At 49.5% G+C, this 17,782-nt stretch overlaps 2 protein-coding genes across 2 annotated transcripts in view; one reads left to right on the top strand and one right to left on the bottom strand.

Moving 5' to 3' along the window:
- Positions 1–11,147, top strand: part of CLSTN3 (calsyntenin 3) — a 22,186-nt gene extending 11,039 nt beyond the window's left edge. The window contains exons 6-18 of the mRNA XM_019527078.1: positions 615–800; positions 1,253–1,522; positions 1,908–2,020; positions 2,102–2,264; positions 3,363–3,419; positions 4,172–4,329; positions 4,517–4,665; positions 5,230–5,456; positions 6,635–6,805; positions 7,397–7,542; positions 7,626–7,761; positions 10,013–10,230; positions 10,329–11,147. Of these exons, the coding sequence (XP_019382623.1) occupies positions 615–800; positions 1,253–1,522; positions 1,908–2,020; positions 2,102–2,264; positions 3,363–3,419; positions 4,172–4,329; positions 4,517–4,665; positions 5,230–5,456; positions 6,635–6,805; positions 7,397–7,542; positions 7,626–7,761; positions 10,013–10,230; positions 10,329–10,511 (2,177 nt within the window). The 3' untranslated portion in view covers positions 10,512–11,147. The remainder of the gene's footprint in view (positions 1–614; positions 801–1,252; positions 1,523–1,907; positions 2,021–2,101; positions 2,265–3,362; positions 3,420–4,171; positions 4,330–4,516; positions 4,666–5,229; positions 5,457–6,634; positions 6,806–7,396; positions 7,543–7,625; positions 7,762–10,012; positions 10,231–10,328) is intronic.
- Positions 11,148–12,278: 1,131 nt separating this feature from the next.
- The window catches only part of LOC109304201 (solute carrier family 25 member 33-like), a gene marked incomplete at its 5' end in the record, with an annotated part of 30,569 nt that continues 25,065 nt past the window's right edge, over positions 12,279–17,782 (bottom strand). Inside the window, 6 exons of the mRNA XM_019526679.1 lie at positions 12,279–12,664; positions 12,751–13,034; positions 13,255–13,321; positions 14,028–14,128; positions 14,621–14,698; positions 15,236–15,412. Of these exons, the coding sequence (XP_019382224.1) occupies positions 12,468–12,664; positions 12,751–13,034; positions 13,255–13,321; positions 14,028–14,128; positions 14,621–14,698; positions 15,236–15,412 (904 nt within the window). The remainder of the gene's footprint in view (positions 12,665–12,750; positions 13,035–13,254; positions 13,322–14,027; positions 14,129–14,620; positions 14,699–15,235; positions 15,413–17,782) is intronic.

Genomic DNA, 17,782 nt, shown 5'->3' with positions numbered 1-17,782 from the left:
CTTTTACTTTGCTTACCAAATACTTTCAGACAAATAGCTTATTGCAAATTTGAATGTATTTTCATATAGGTGCTTAAATCCAGGCACAATCCATCAGATGTATGTACCATCATCATGTTACAAACCTTTTCAGTTATCAGGCCTGGTGTGCAGAGATGGTTGCCTGCGTTATTGGTAAATTTCAAGTGTCAGGTTCCATATACGGTTTTTAAGTGCTAACCAGTTGTAAGTCATTATCTCAAGACATCCTGGCTTTTTTAGTTGTGCCATGTATCCACAGGTCTGGCTGAAGTCAGTAGGAGCTAGGGAATTCAACATTGATGAAAGTCCAGCATGAGTTGACGAAAGATGTTACAAATCCATGGATTTTGATAGTGCAGTGCCAGAGCTATAAACACACAAAGCCCATGCTTTAATTTTTTGTGAAAACTCCCCCTTCAGTGATCCCAGCGTCAGAAAACCCACTGGATGCATTAATCTTTTTTTTTTCGGTGTAGAAAGGCCCAATATCTGTTATTCCCAGGGAAAGATAGATGTGGCTGGTGCATGCTGGACCAAGGTCCTAAGCTTTGGAAGGTCCTAAGCAGGACTGGGCTCCTTTTTGTCCCTGACAGGTTGGAACAAGCGGATTGAGTACACTCCAGGTGCAGGAAGCCTAGCACTGTTTCCCAGCATTCACCTGGAGACCTGCGATGAGCCACTGTGGAACATCCAGGCCACAGTGGAGCTCCAGACTAACCACGTGGCCAAGGGCTGTGACCGTGACAACTACTCTGAGAAGTCACTGCGCAAACTCTGCGGTGCGTGTTGCTTCCTCACCTCGGGAAGCGAGGAGAGAACACCCTGTGCTACCCCAGCTCAACAGGAGCCACAACAACATCCAAGGCAACTTGCTCCCACCAAGGGTGCCACATGGACATAGTCTTTGTATCTTTAGTACCCCCTTCAGATACCTCTGAAGCCCCTGCCCTGGGGGAAGGTCACTGGGACCTCCCTCAATATGGAGAGGAGTTTTGGGAATGGCCTCTGCATCCTGCTCTGCTGAAGGAGCCTTTGGCAGCTCCTTCATTTCTTTCCCTTTCTAGTGGAGCAGCCAGGTATCCCCCACTGTCCTGAGTGAAGCCACAGGGAGCCCCTGTGCATCCTCAGAGGCCCCCTGTGCACATCCATCCTCCAGACAGATCCCACAGAGCCCCTGCAGTGCCACATTCATTTGACGCCACCCATGTCTCTCTTTACTCTTCTGCGGTAGGTGCTGCCTCAGGAGAGATTGACCTGTTGCCTGTGCCCAGCCCCACAGCCAACTGGACTGCACGACTCTCTGTGCATTACAGCCAGGACAGCAGCCTCATCTACTGGTTCAATGGCAGCCAGGCAGCACAGGTGCCTATGGTCAATGGAGTGGGTGTCCACGAGGGGCTGAGTGACCATTTTACCCTGTCATTATGGATGAAACATGCTGTGACATCTGGCAAAGGCAAGAAGGAAGAGGAGACAGTGATCTGCAGTACAGTGCGGAGTGGTGAGATATATCCCTGGGGACAAATCCCTTTCCTTTGTGGCTGACTTTCCTACCCTCCTACCCCCAGGGAACCCTGCTTCCAGAATAGACCCTCCTTCCAGCTGGGAATCTGTTCCCTGTTCTGGAACAGACTATCCAATCCTGTGGGGGTGCTCTCCCTACTCCCTTTCCCCTGCTAGTCAGGGTCCCATCACGAGTCTTGGGAACAATCTGTCTTCTCATGAGCACAGTGCAGGGTCACAGCAGTATGAATGGTTTCCTCCTGGTGTGGCTGGATCCCTCTCCTCAGGCTAACCAAGCTGTCTGAGGGCCAAGAGGAGTTGGCTTAAAGGACTCCTCTTTAGTGAATACATCTTTCTCCATGTGCCTTGTCTTCCCTTGGCAGAGGATGGCTACTCGCACTACTCTTTGGCTGTGCATGGTTGTCGAATTGCTTTTCTCTACTGGGCGTTGCTGGAGAGTTCAAGACCTGTCAAGTTCCTCTGGAAACTGGAGCAGGTGAAAAAAGATCTACTTTCTTTTTCAGTCTCTCCCTGTTTCTTCCCTTCTCTCACTGATCTGGATTTCTGTCTGTTGCAGGTCTGTGATGATGAATGGCATCATTATGCCCTCAACTTGGAGTTCCCAACAGTCACGCTCTATGTTGATGGTGTCTCCTATGACCCTGCCCTCATCCATGACAATGGCCTCATCCATCCTCCCAGGCAAGAACCTTCACTCATGATTGGAGCCTGCTGGGCTGGTGAGTGTCTGCACTTCCCCTCCCTGTGCCTCCACACCTTTCTTCCTCTTCTCTCCCTCTTTCTCTCTCTCTCTCCCCACTTCCCCACACATAAATGGAGTAAAGGGGTGGGTTGAAGGGGAAGGCTTAAAACAAACTGTGCCTAATGCTGTGCAATTGCTAATATAATGAGAAAACTATGGCCAGCTCACAACGCATCCATAGCACCAAAACCAATATAATCCATTCACTCTATCAGCCCTCCCATGGGTTGTCTCAGTGGTGACTCAGCCAGCCATGCCAACAGCAACCCAGTGAATAATGGCAATAAAATAATCAGCTTTTGCACAAGCCCTTGGATGAATCCCATATAAGGAATTCCTCAGTAGGAGTCCAGTTTCTGCAGCCTGTTCTTGTCTTGGTCTCTCTACTATGGGTTTATTGACATGGGCTGGTCTACCATTAGGAACTGAATGGAGATGCCTCAGGTCATTCTTAGCAACCAGTGATTGTCAGATTGGAAAGTTTTGGCTGCAACAAACCAGGAGTCCGCTAGGTGCTGGTGCCATCACTTTCTCCAGTTCCCTCACTCACTCTACAAGGTAGATTTTAGTTCCTCTGTTTCAAACCGTCCAGAAATTCAGTTGCCATATAGATGCTCCACAGCTGATGCTACCAGCTGGGCCAGACACTTCTTATAGTTACATTAGTCAGAAACGCTCCAGTGGCACAACGTCCTTTGGCCATGTGCAGCAACAAGAACTGACTGCCCTGTAACATCCTCTTGATTAGCATCTAGTTTTCAAAGGGATAAGCCAAGTGGCATGAGAACCTGGCTGAGATCAATGAGAAAAAAAACTGCTCAGTTCAATATTGTTGGAAGTAGGACAAATACCCCTGCTTTCACTTCCACCCCTGTCACTCAGGCTCTAGGTTTAGCCTTGTGTCCTAGCTTCTCTGGAACTGAAGGGCCTAGTGTTGAACAAAATATCCCAGGGGTGTCTCTTTTTTTCCTGACTAATGCTGCCTGTTCTGAATTCTCATTCTTTTCTGACCTTGCAACTGGCCAATTCCAGTGGGTGATGCTAAATCAATGGTATGAATGTCTTCCCTTTGCAGAGGAGAAAAACAAAGAGAAAAGCAGAGGAAATGAGAACTCCACAGATGCTGCGCAAGGTATGGAATTGGAGTGAGGCGGTTCACCCGCTTCACCACGCATGACTCTTATTCCCTTTTTGCACGGTGTTTGTCCCACTTGGCTCCCTTCCCTCCCCCATCTTCTCTAGAATGAAGGCCCTTGTTTTTTGGCAGCCTTTAGGCTGACATTTTATCTCTGTGGAGCATGAGGGCTGGTGGAAAGAACATAGTGCAGCTTGCTTTGGGGAGACTCAACTTGTTTGTTTTGTGAGAGGCAGATGTAAAATAGTGCTCACTGTTGGTCACCTGAAGTCAGTCTATGAGCACAATGATGACAAGAGAGAATACGATGGAGTGAGGCTGCTGCACCTGAGACTGTCTTCAGGGAATTCTACTTTCCAAATGCCCTCACAGGGGCCACAGAGAGCAAAGCAAGAGGGGCCAGGGAAACTGTCCCTGTCAAGGGCTCCGACTTGGCAGACACTTTTCTTGTTTTGTCTTCCTTAGTCTCCCCCTGTCTTGTCTGGGTTTCCCAGTCTCTCTCTCTCTCTCTCTCTCTCTCTCTCTCTCTCCTTCCCCTCCACCCCCAACACATGTCCCTCTTAACCCTTGCTTTTGGTTGTCATTGCCTTCTCATCCCACAATCCCCCTTGTCTCTGTCTTCCTCCTTTCCCTTCTCTCTGTCTCCCTCATGTTCTTCCTTTCCCTCTCTTTACTCTACTCCTTCTCTTTCTTTCTCTCTGCCCCCTGTCTCTATCTCTCATGTCCTCCTCCTGCTGTGTTTCCCTTAGGAGACCCTCTGCCAATTCATCACTACTTCCATGGTTATTTGGCTGGCTTCACCGTGCGCCCCGGCAGCCTGGAGAGCCGGGAGGTGATTGAGTGCCTCTACGCTTGCCGTGAGGGGCTTGACTACAGTGACTTTGACAGCCTTGGCAAAGGGATGAAGGTATGCTTTCCCTTCCCCAGCTTGCATGACCCTCCTCTCCCCACCCCCTACTCTTCCCCCCCTGGTTTTGCCTGCTCCTGTCATGGCCCTGAATCTCCCTCTGTTCTTCCTTTGCATCTTCCTTAGCTACAAGTGTCAGTGTTCATCATGGAATACTAGGTCTTGTTCTTTCTTCTTCCCCTTACAGGTTCACGTCAACCCTTCCCAGTCCCTGCTCACTCTAGAAGGTGATGACGTAGAAACCTTCAACCATGCCATCCAGCATGTGGCTTACATGAACTCCTTGCGCTTTGCCACACCAGGAGTCCGCCCCCTCAAGCTCACCACCACAGTCAAGTGAGTGGAGAACCTCTCTTATCCGGACCTTCGGCTAGGCAGGCCTGTTGGGATGGTTCTCTTGCAGTGTTTAGATCTCTCTTGGCTGCTTGTTACAATTACAAGCAACACTTTCTGCCAAATGCTGGCTTATCATTTGGTTCCTTTTGTTGTTCTTTAGTTTCAGATTGATGCTGTCCAGAGCACAGGGATATACTGGGGTGGAAAAAAAGAATCTGTGAACACCTGCCTTGGTGTCTTGGGGGTGGTACAGATGCCCAATCAGGGCTCCTGGCTATTATCAGTACAACCCTGTTCACTCACATTGGTCTTGCTTCCACCTGTGAAGTAGGGCTCATGGTGATATTATGGTGCCACTCACTGCTGGGACAATTGTTTGCCCAAAACACAATGATGTGATTCCCAGAGCATGGCTGTCCAGAACACAGGGGGCTGTGGGGAAGTGATTAAAAGGTGGCTGTCATGGGATCAGCCATGACTTGTGGGGGCAGCACTGAAAGGGAGAGATGCTCCCTCTAGGACAGGAAAGGCTGAGACAGGTTCCCTCCTTTCCCCTTCTATCAGGTGCTTCAGTGAGGAGTCCTGTGTATCCATCCCTGATGTGGAAGGCTACGTTGTGGTGCTGCAGCCTGATGCCCCCCAGATTCTGCTAAGCGGCAATGCCCACTTTGCTCGTCCTGCATCAGACTTTGAAAGCCCTGATGGAGTTGCCCTGTTCCCCAGCCTCCAGATCACCTGCTCTGTCTCTCACCAGGTGGAAGCCAAGAAGGATGAGAGCTGGCATGGCACAGGTGAGCAGGACATGAGGAAAAATAAGTTGTGCACAAGCAGGAAGTGAGATAACATAGCAGGGAGTGAGGTTACTTAGAAATTGGGAGTGATGTTCAAAGAATGGATTATTTTGCTCAGAATTTAAAAGGTGAGGTGCTCAGAAGCAGGATGCAGTCCCTCTGAAAACAGTATGCTGGGTTCTTCTCTACAGTACCATTTTTTTCCATATTCCTTTCCCAGTTTTCTGCCTTTTATCTCCTCCCACACTTTTGCCTTTCCCTTCAACAGAATCAAACACCTCACATTTTTCCTCTGCTACTCCCTATCACTGAACCCACTCGGTCTCCTGTAACTTTTCTGTAGTTCCTCTCCTGCTTCCAACATTCCCCTGCCCCACTTCATCCCCTTTTAGGTCACCCATTCCCCTGTATTTCCCAGTCTTTTCAACACCTTGCCCTCAGCTTCTTCTCACAACCCTCCCAGGTTCCCTTCCTACACATCTTTCAGTCTCCTCCTCTACTTCTCCAGTTCTCTTCTAGTACTCACATTTCTCACTTTGCTCACCAATTCCTGTTAAACCCCCAAAGCGACAGGCATCTTTCTTGAGGGCAGCTTCACTTTAGCTTTATTCTACATAAGAGGAACTAGTAGTCTTTGTTACTGGGGGCAGTCTCACTTTCCCCGTGCAGGAAGGGCTAGCTTGTCTGAGGGAAGGATGGTTTTAGTTGTCCTAAAAACAATGGGGTATGACTAAGAGATCATTTATAAGACTGCTGCTAGCAACTTTGGGATTTTAGGGATACTTTGTGCCTGAGACTTGTGACACAATTGTGAGAGTCAGCAATGATGGTGTATCATCAGGACTATTAGAGGCGAGATGTGCTTTTACTAAAAATCCCCAAGGTGGCGCACTGTCAGAACACGAAGCAAGCAGAAATAGTGTAACTAAGAATAGGAAGTGACAACCCCATCAGCAAATAACAACTTTACAGACAGAAAGCAATTCCATGCACAACGTGAAGCAACAGGTTGTGCTGCACAATGGCATTGTGTAGTACAGATTTAACGTGGATGAGTTCTTGTATTAAGCCAGCATTGCCTACTCTCCCCATTCTGAGCAGTGGCCTTGCTTTTTTGGTCTTTTTGACCCATGGCTGTCTGCCTCCTTCACCCTGTCCCTTCTGTCTGTCCATCTCAGTGACCGACACACGCATGTCAGATGAGATTGTACACAACCTGGATGGCTGTGAAATCTCACTGGTGGGAGATGACCTGGACCCAGAGAGGGAGTTCCTGCTTCTGGATGGGTCCACCCTACAGCAGCGGGGTTTGGATCTCATCAACACTTCTGCCTACCTCACCATTGCAGGTAAACCTTGGGCAGGGCTCCTGCCTCTACCTCCTCCCTTTCCTGTCAAACACTGCTGGGACAATTGTTTGCCAGATGTTAGTGAGGGAGAAGTCTCTGCATAGCTCTTGATACAGAGTAGGGTGTCCTCATTCTTGGGTGTCCTGAATGATGTATACTTTGAGGCGATGACATCCCAGGTTCAAGGAACTAGAGTATGCTCAATGGGCGCCTTCCTTTTGACTTAGTTTCACTGTATTCTTCATAGTTTTCTCTTTCCCTTTGTGGTTTGCATCTCAGAAGCCAGCAGTGTTCTGCTTCATCTTCCTGGGTTTTGCTTGATCTTGCTGGTTGTGTGTAGGTGGGATTCCTAGTATGGATTAGGAACCTAATGGCCACTGCTAATCCTTCCTCTCCAGGAGCACTTGTAACAGCTGTCAGGGACTTCACAGGGCTTTCAGGGAAGAGCCACCCCTAAGCAGATTCTTTCTCCAGGCCTTTCTTTAGACTCCCCCACGGCTCTTGGACTGAACAGGAGTGCATCAATACGAGCTGTGGCATTTGGAAGTGGGAGCTCCCTTGCCACAGACCTGACTCTTTTCTGACTCCCAGGTGTGGAGAGCATTGCAGTGTATGAGGAGATCCTTCACCAGGTCTCATATCACATTCGCCATGGCGCTGCCCTCTATGAAAGAAAGTTCCGCCTTTCCTGCACGGAAATGAATGGGCGCTACTCCAGCAACGAGTTTACTGTTGAGGTACAAGGGCCCTGTGCATGCACATGTGGGAGAGCTGTGTTACAGTGAATATGAAGACGAATTCCTCTCTTGTCCTCCCACAGGTGAATGTCCTGCACAACATGAACTGGGCCGCTCATCCTAACCACATCCTCAGCTCTCAGCAGCTTATGCACCGAGGTCACCATCTACCCTCAGAGCTATCTGGGCACAGCTTGGCCAATGTCCACCGCAACTCCAGTATGTAACCCTGCTGCTGCCTTGCAAGGGCCTCCAAGCAGAATTGCTCAGACACCTGCATCTTCATGCTGACCCCAGAGCTAGGAGACACTGCATTGCAGGAAATGGCATGGATCAAGGGTTGGCAGCCTATAGCCCATGGAGCCATTTGATCTGGCCAGTGGACATGGCGTTTTTGGCAGCAGTGGCTTGCCCATGCTGCCTGGCGCCTACTCACCTGCCCACCCCTGACCTGAATTGGATCAATCCAGCCCACTTCTCAAAAGCTTGCCAACTGCTGGTATAGATGGCTTATTAGGGGTGGGCTGTCTTTGAAATCAGCATTAGCCCTAGCACCTCAGAGTGGTCCTATAGTAGAGATGGGCTCATGATGAAACATGAAACCAACATACTGGATGGTTCTCTGTCACCAGTCCCTTGGGTCAGGCTATTAATTCTGAAATCCTGGTAAAACTCTGTATCTGGAAGCCAGAAAGAAGATCCCTGAGTTCCACCCCAGCCCTACAGTTTCAGGTATGCAGATAGCTCTCTCTGGCTTCTTATCCCACACAGTTATTTTTGAGCAGCCTAAACCAGAAATGTCTGCATTTGAATTTTGGGTGAAGCAGTCCCCACACTGTCATTGTGCCCATGTGTGCGGAGCAGGGGTCAGCAACCTGGTCTGCAGAGCCAGTGGATTTGACACGTGGAGCAGAGGCTTTGGTAGCAGGGGGCCTTGGCATTTACAGATTCACCTGCACTGCACTATGGTTGAGTGAAGGGGAGCTTTGCCCTGGCAGTGCTGCAGCTGGGTGGCAGGGAGATGCAACAGCAAGCAGCAGTGGCAGTAGCAGGGTCCTAGCACCAGCCCATCTCAGACTTGAGTTAGGCCAAAGCATTGCTGATGGCTGGTGTAGAGCACTTGGAAGCTTTTATCTGCCAGAAACAAAGAAAAGCAGAGTTGTGGGCTGATGCTGCCACATTTTGTGTGACCTAGAAAAGCTGCATACTAACACAGATCCTGAGAGACAGCATAGTGTGGGGGCCAGAAACCAAAGAGCAGAATCAAGGCTCAGGCTGCTCAGAAACAACCACTGGGACTACGTAGTCATCAGTAAGAATGAGGAAACAGTTCCACAAAGCTAGGGGGCTACAGAGATGGTGGCTCTGGCTTCTACAGTGGGAGTTGGTGGAGGCAAGGAGAAATGGGTTGGAGAGCAAATCAGTGACCCATTGGATATACCCCATCTACTTTATCCTTACTTTCCATTGGCAGTGTGGCACAAAGTGAGGCCATTTGACCACTGGAAGATTCCCCTTGCATTAAGGAGTCACTGGAAGGGACATGGAACTGCCAGAGTGGCCCCTGCATTGATCCCAGCCCTTGGCTAGGCTGTCTCTGTTCCTGGTCCTGTAACTGCTCTACAGGGGTGGGGACAGCTGCTACAAGACTGTCCCAGTTTGTACTCTTCCTGTCTTCAAACTATCTCTGTAGTGTCTCTGTCCACAGCACGAAGGTAGTTTTAGCTTTACCTTTGCCCCTCCCTCCTTCAGGTGAGTCTAGTGGAGCCAGATTGGAGAACTGGCCTTTAAGTTGGTAATAGTGGATGAAGCCAGTCTGCAGAGAATTTCAGTAAAGGACTGTGGGGGTCAGGACAGAGACCAAAGAGGCAGAGAAATTGGGGTAAGGCTGAGAGGGCCCATGAGAAAGCCAAAGCTTATCTGTGCAGAGGCTGTGGAAGGCACTAAGGACCACTGCAAGCCTCTCCAGCTTCAAGAACAAAATATGTTATTTTAAGCTTGCCTTTAATACACTGCTTTGTAGAACCATCCTCCACCTACCCTTACACTCCCTTTCCCCATAAAAAGCTAAACCCTGCAAAAACAATGCTTCATGGCATGCATTTCTCCCCCAGTGGAGAGGATGAAAGAACAAACACCAGGTGCCAGGTGAATTGCAACCTTCTGAGGCACTAGGAGGTGTTCATGAGGGTCGGTGGTCATGCATTGTAGGACCCCAAAAGGAACCAGACAGCAGGCTCAGCACATACGTTATCCAGGGGTAGCTAGCAAGGATGAGATGCTGAGTAGGAAGCCCAGAACTGGTCCTGCAGAAAGGCAAGGAAGAGTTAAGTCCAAATTCTTGCCCTGAGAACTCCCACAAGCCTCCCTGATGGCCTTGGCCTCTTAGGCCTAAACTTAAGGCAGACTGGGAACATGTGTTTACTTGATACCTGTAACGTGTTGCTTGTCTGCCCTTCTTCTTCCACAGTGGTCCCCAGTGCTGCCACTATCATCATTGTGGTGTGTGTGGGCTTCTTGGCACTCATGGTAATCCTGGGCATCCTACGTATCCACTCTCTGCATCGCCGGGGGGTTGGACATGAGGCCCCAGGTGCCGCCACAGGGGGCCAGATGGGAGCCAGCACCAAGGAAAGTGATATGTTCTGGGATGACTCATCCCTCACCATCATTGTCAACCCTATGGAGGTGAGAAGGGGAGCAGAGATGGGAAGCAGGGCTGGTATCTGAGTGGAGACTGAAGCTCTAGTGCCCTTCACTCACCCTCATGAGTGATCTCTTTGCAGTCATACCAGAGCTGCCAGGAGAGGACAGCAGGCAGCAGGGAGGCCAAAGTCAGCAAAGGAGCAATGAAAGATGATGACGATGAGGATGACAGCAGCGACTCAGATACACCCGACACCCCAGGCACTGATGATGCAGATGACCGGCGCACCATGGGCAAAAGAGATGTCCCCCACTGTTACTAGGGGCCCTGCAGTGGAGGGAGAAGGGGAGGAGGATGCTAACCAGGTGGATTCCCCCAGCTTACAGCCTAGGGGGGAGGTGACAGCTTCTCCTGAGTCTTTCCCACTGTCCTTTTAATCTTGCCCTTATGCATATTTTCTCCCATTGTTTTTCATCTCCCTGCCCAACTTTTTCCTCCTCCTTGGCCATTTTCCCTGGGGGCACAGAGCCCAGTGAAAGGCACTTAGACCTTCCCACACTTGTGGGCCCCTCTTCCCGTGTGCTACTCCCCAGAAAGGCAGGCTGGGACAGGGGAACTCTGAGCCTGCACTTTGATTCCAGGAAGGAACAGAGGGGAGAGATGCACTAGGAAAGGAGGGCCCAGCAGAAGTGGCTGACTGAGCAGAGTCTGTCACAACCCCTGTGTATTATATATATTGTATATTTTTTCAATGTTGTTGTTCAAGGATTATTCTTGTTTGACGCACAACCTTCCCCGCTCTGCCAAAAAACACAAAAACCCAGCCCACCCCAAACTCCCAACTGAACCCTGCAGCTTGTGTCGCTTTGTAAAATTGTCAATAAACCTAAAACAAACAAGTGAAGGACAGAGGAGGGAATGAAGCAGATTTTAAAATAAAAGGATTTAAAATAAAACAGCCATGGCCTCTGATTCTTCTTTGGGAGAGAGGAAGCAGAGAGGGTGCTTCAGGGTAGCTTAGTCTCACACAGCCTGGCCTACCAGGCAAAAGAACATGATTTTCAGTTCTTTCAAATTAGCACATTCCAGTGCTATTTGCCTCCCTCAGCTGAGGTCACCCACTCAGTCAAAACAGGTCTTGATTGTCAAGAATCTGGCCCTGGTACAGAAAGCCTGGGGTGCTGGGAAAAGATCAGTCTAAAACAGTTCAAATACTTTAAAATACAGTCATTTTTCTGTAAGAAAAACCCTTTCCTTACACTCAGTGCATTAATTAAAAAAATCTTTATCTCTACTCCCTGTATTCGCTATGAGCGGGTCATTCACAGACACAAGGATCCCAGGTCACAGTTACTAGCCCTAGTGTCACCATGCCTCCTGGTGGGGGGAATAGCAGAAAGGATGCTGCAGGTCCTTCCCTCCCCATGTTCCAGAACAGATCCAAGCAAGACAATGGACAAAGGAACACAAGCTGCCAGCAGAGTTTTCCCACAGCAGGCTGTCCCCTTCTCAGCCCAAAGCCTCTTACTCCCCCATCATCTCCTGCAGTAATGGGGAAGTGCGTGCTGAGTTAACTGCTCAGCTGCTCAATGATTTTGGGGGGAGAGAGAAGGGAATGGCCATCTTTAATCCTCTACAGTTTACGGATGCTGCCTGATTACCCAAATAGAGGACTGTGCCATGGGATGTATAATCTGTCAATTAAACTTGAAGAGCTCCTTGAAAATGGACAATACATAAACTTAAGAGTCTGCAGAGACCCCAGGATGGAAGACGACCTCTGCCTGGTGCAGGATTTCACTCAGATTTCATTCTTCTCCCCATCATTTGCTACATGTCCATCCACACCCATTACGGCCAAGCATTAGCCCCAAGGCAGTGGAGCTCCTAGGTTCATTATTTATACTTGTGTATTTTCTTCTCTCTCTTAAAGCTGTATGATTTTGTACTTTCACTTTAAGCCCCCTGCTGCGCATAGTCTGGCATATGCATTGACATCTTGGAACACAGATAAGTTAGTGTCCCTGTCGAGAAAGCCCAGAGGCAGCACAATGCCCAGTGGAGTTAAAGACAGCGCGCACACACAAAATACCATGACCTGGGAACGCTATATCCTGGCAGCAGAAAACAGATGTTGCAGCAAATGCACTGAGCATCGCCCAGGTCCCCTGGTATGCAATGTACAGTGCCACCGAATAGAACACGTTAATTTCCAAGGCCTTGCATCCTCAGCCTACATCCAGCAGCTTCTCAAAGGGGCTCATGTGGGCATGCATGGTTACAATTTAGTGGCCAAGTGGATGATCAGTTCATAAGTAGCCATTGTGATCGCCGTGTTGGGGATCTGGCGGATCATTTGAGCCAGGAGTCCTCGGTAAAGAGCCAACAGTCCCTCTTCCTGTACTACCAGACGCAGGGTCTGCACAAAGGAGCAATACCTGGACCCTTCTTCCCTTAGCCGTGTCCGGATAACCTCTGGGGAAACAGAAAGACAGTAATAATTGATTTGCCCTCCAGGCCTGGCTTTTCCTGGTAGGTGCTGTCAAAGGGGCTATGCTCACCGTGTGGATATGCGATACATGAAGCACATGTCTTTGAAACAGCAGCAGCTCCCATCAGTCCAAAGAAGTCAAGGGTGTCGGTAGGAAGACCCAGGGCTGGGGAGAGCAGTGGCTGTTGCTCTCTCAGCCGCTGTTTTAGTGCCTCGTAGATAACAAAATGGATCATGGTCTCAGAAACACCAGCATAGGAGGCACTTATTCCACGGTAAAATCCCCGCAGGCCCTCAGTGCGGTACACGCGCATGGCACATTGGAGGGCATTACAGCGTGCGTCTTCCTTTAGCCTGCAGAGACCAAGTGGAGTGGAAGATTAGAATCTCTCACTCAGTAACTACCTGCCCAATACCAGAGCCATGGCTATGCCTCCCCTGGCCACCCCATAAAACTGAGTGTGGAAAGTCATTAATATCTGTTGGTTTCTACCACACGCTGAAAGTGCCGGTACTGTTAGCTGGTCAACTTCCCTAACTTCTTGTGAACAAGGTGGCTTCTTCCTCCTTTTACCTGGCTTCCAACTGCATCCTGGTCTTCACCAGCCAGATGGGGTTGGTCAGTGTTGCAGAAGCAACTCCTGGTGAGAATAAAGAAAGGATCAGAGCTTAAGGCAGGTGTCAGGGTGGTGCTGAGAGCTCATGTGGAGTTACCATTGGATTGCCCCTCTGAATGATGGTTAACAAGCCATTGCAGTATGCCAATTTGAGAAGGTCTCAGGGGCCTCTTGAGAAGGAAAGGTTTGAGGGACAGGTCTGTTTAGCTCTCCCTGCCTTGCAAGGAATCCTCCATTCTACATCTCTCACTGAAGTTCTGCTTCCTGCTCACAGTCCCTGAAATCAGGAAAAGGGAGGCTGAACCTGAAGTGAGACACAAGAATCAGCAAGACTTTCCTGAAGATGGAGGGTTTCAGAGACAGGAAGGACAGCAGGTGCAGGGAAAGAATCTGGGATGCTGGGGGTTGTGTATGTGGTTTGAATGACCTGTCTGTTTCCCCTTGTGGGGTGCTTTCTTTCCCTTAGTAATTGAGGGGCTAAGGCCTAAATCAATTACTTTAAGAAGGTGAAGGTAAATTAAGAAGGTGACCTATTTCCTGCTAAGTTTTGTTAACTCATGGAATTAGCTGTGCTAGGACGGTGTAGGAGAAACTGCTTTAGAAGGGTCAGTCAGCAAAGTAATGACAGGGTTCCAGCAGTGACACTGGGGTGAAGCACATCCCCCACATGCTGACAGGCACTGCAGGCAGCAGAAGCCATTGGTGTCATCTGGAGTGGGGAGCAGCTCACCTGCGCAGGCCGCTGAGAGCATGTGCACCTTCTTGGACTCAGGTTCAAATATAACATTGAGTTTCTCCTTAGCGCCAGAATAAGCAGCAAAATATACAGCCCTGGTTGGGGAGAGAAATACACCCATGTTTAGGAAACATCTGGGAGGAACAGCAACAACACCACGGCATGAGAGACTCTGCACTGATGCTACTTGGGACACTACTAACCCTTGGCCACCAGGGGTCAGTTTAACCCCACAAGCCAGGGTAAGGGGTTTCCAGTGAGTGCCCCTCTAGCAGTCCTGGAGCCTGTACTGTGTGCTGGGCTCTGCGTACTCTAGGAAGGTATGGCAAGGCCCTGCAGGAAGGGTGAAGCCTAGGGAGATCCAACAGAATAGGGACAAAGCCAGACATGGGGCACACAGGCAGCATTGAATTCCAGATGCCGTGTAATCACAATCATGCAGCTGCCAGCAGCAGCTGCTTTTTCCTGACCTTCCCCTCCACCAAGCTGGTGCCCAGGGTGGTTGCCCTGTTCACCCTGCCCTAGTTATACCACTGGAGAGACCTCTTACAAGGGATGGGGGGTCATCCTTAGCAAGTGATTCTTACCTGGATGGGGCAACCCCAACTAGGGTTGGACCCAGACCTCGGAAGAGGGAGCCTATCCCTTCCTTCTCCAGGATGGTCCTGTGGGAGGGAATGAATGAAGGTATCAGAGGAGAAGAGACCAGGCTGCTTGCTCTGCCCATCCTTCTGCCTCTCTCCTCTTTCTCCTCCTCCTTCCCATTCTCTGTGTCTTTCTCCCATTTCTCTCTCTTTCTGTTCCTGTTAACATCCTCTCCCTCCACTTCTTCAACTTCCTCCCCTTTTCATTTCTTCAGCTCCCTCCCTGCACCTGCCCTCTGCTTTTCCCATCTGCTGTGTTCACAGCCTGTTTATTCACTAAGAGTTGTAAACTTTGCCCAGCTTCCCAAAGCCTGGAGACAGCCTAAACAAAAGGAGACAACTTTGTGCCCAGATGCCCTTTCTTCTCCTGGCCTTCATCTCCCAAGTTTCAGACCAACCCTCACTTCCATCATTTACATTCTTCCTCAACCTGTCCACTTTTGCATGTCAATCAGCCAGTTACTTGTAAGCCTGGCTGCCCCTCCACCCCACCCGCTTCCTTGCCAGTCCCCAAATGCCCTCCTGGTGCTAAATGAAGTCACTGCCTTCCCTACTCACCTTAGCAGCCTGAGGACTCCTATGGAAGGAGGTGCTGGTCGCATTAATCCTGCATTCACGCCCTGCAGCTGTACCTCAGAATAATACAAAGGTCGCAGGGCCAATGAGGAAGACTGTAGACGCGTCTTCACTACTTCTAGGGGGCAGGTCAGGATGGCTCCAGCTGTGCCGCCACATCTGGAGAGAAAGTCATGGGAGAGCAGAGTGAGTAAGCACTACTTCTACTCAGCAACTGGGAGCAGTATTGATGATCCTCTCAACCCCCAATTATGCTTCCACAGTCTCAGTGCCCTAGCCTGCATCATACAAGGCCTCCTGTTCTGACACTGATTAACATACTGATGTTTTAGCTCAAACATTCCCTGGACAGCTGCCCTCAGGTGACAGGATCAGAGATGAGCTGAGTCCTAAGTCCATGGGGGAACTCAAAACCTGTGACCTTTGTTTTTGATGCTGCCCAGTTTAAATAGCTCAGAATTCAGTCCCACTTCAAGGTCTCCTGGTGATTTCAGGAGCTGACCTGCTGGTTTCTGGAGATTGTATCCCTTGCAGCACTGAAGAGTAGTCTTTGCTGGGCAGTGGCAGGCCAACCTGTCTTTCACACATGACACATCCACTACAAGCCTCAACTTGCAGTGCAGGAATCCCTTTAAGACCGTGACCCAGTCAGTCCTGCACTTTTGCTGAAGCTGCCAACTAAGGGGCCAGTTAACAACAATTGCCAGCAGCCAGCTATCCACCCAGCCGATTTCAAGCACCTACATTGAACACCTTCAAGAAAAAATGGGATGTTTATCTTGCTGGGATCCTATGACCCCAGCTGACCCCATCCTGCCCCTTGCGCGGGGGGCAGGACTCGATGATCTTCCGAGGTCCCTTCCAGCCCTAACGTCTACGAAATCTATGAACAGCTATTTGTGCCTAATAGACATGAATGGCGTTTGCTTCCTGATGACCTATGACTGGACTGGAACTGGCGTCCTGAAAGGGGAAAGGCATCATATTCCTTTTCCAGTCTCCCAAGGCCAGGCACCCCTCACAACATAAAGCCAGACTGGAACCAAACTGCCTTATGTTCAGTTCCCAGGGTTCATCCATTCAGTGCCTTTGGCTGTGGGCTCTGAGCACATCCAGTTGGTGTTTCAAAGGTTTTACCTATATGAATTTTCAAGGGGTGACTCCTGGCCTCAGTACTAGCTGGTAATGCAAGACCTTGGGTGAGCTCTGATAGTTTTTAAGTCTCTGTTTATGACTAGCTTCACTGTCCCCTGCTTTCTGCCATAAGGGACATGAATGGTGAAATTCTTACCCAAGATCCCAAGAAATGAAGCTGCCAGAGGTGTATGGGAGGTAAAGACAGCATGACAACTAAAGTAGCAGTTCTATACCTTTTCATACTCGAGACACCGCTTGAAAACCTTGAGGCAACCCTTGGAAAATGCCAGCTCTTAGTTTTCAATCATTTTTGACTACAGAATAACAACAGAGCCATTTTTCTGTTTGCAAAGAACTCAGAAAGATCACAACAGGTTTGGGTGTTTTTTACACTATGGACACCTACTTGAAATCTCTAGGTTTATCTTGTGCATCATGTTTGCACACCTAACAATGCTAAAACTGTGGGGCACCCTGCAGCACTCTTGAAAGGACTGCAAGGCACCCCAGGGTGCCACAACCCCTGATTGAGAACCACTGATCTAAAGCAATTAACTTGGTAAAGAAAAAAATGCGCCAAAAAGATTAGAGCTGGGTGTTGGGAGGGCCTTTAGACTGGAATAGCAGGGAAGGATTTCATAGATTTCGTAGACATTAGGGCTGGAAGGGACCTCGGAAGATCATCGAGTCCAGCCACCCACCCAAAGGGCAGGAAGTCAGCTGGGGTCAAAGGATCCCAGCAAGATAAGCATCCAATTTACTCTTGAAGGTGTTCAATGTAGGTGCTTGAACCACTCCGATGGCAGGCTGTTCCAGACGTTGGGGGCTCGGAAAGTAAAGAAATTCTTCCTTATGTCCAGCCTGAAACAGTCTTGTAGTAGTTTATGACTGTTCGACCTCATCATCCCTTGGGGTGCTCTGGTGAACAATCGTTCCCCCAGATCCCTGATAGGTGGCCATTGGATCACCCCTGAGCCTGCACTTTTCCAGCCTAAAGAGCCCCATGGCTCTCAGCCTGTCATCGTAAGGTCTGTTTTCTTGACCTCTGATCATGCGCGTGGCTCTTCTCTGGACTCTCTCAAGCTTCTCCACATCCTTTTTGAATTGTGGAGCCCAAAACTGGATGCAGTACTCCGGCTGTGGCCTCACCAAGGCCGAGTACAGCAGGAGGATGACTTTCCAGGTCTTGCTTGAGATGCATCGGTAGATGCAAGCGAGAGTTTTATTCACTTTGTTAGCTATGGTATCGCATTGGTGGGTCGTGTTCATCTTGTGATCAGTCATGACCCCCAAGTCTCTTTTGACCATCGTGATAGTGAATGTAGCACTGATGAGCCTATGAGTGTGATACGGGTTTCTTTTTCCCCAAGGTGGAGCACCTTGCATTTCTCC

Source organism: Gavialis gangeticus, unplaced genomic scaffold (genome assembly GCF_001723915.1).
Source record: "Gavialis gangeticus isolate Ggan-Ray unplaced genomic scaffold, GavGan_comp1, whole genome shotgun sequence".
NCBI classification, from domain to species: Eukaryota; Metazoa; Chordata; order Crocodylia; family Gavialidae; genus Gavialis; species Gavialis gangeticus.
Note: the sequence above shows the minus strand (reverse complement) of the source record. Positions and strands in the feature narration are given on the sequence as shown.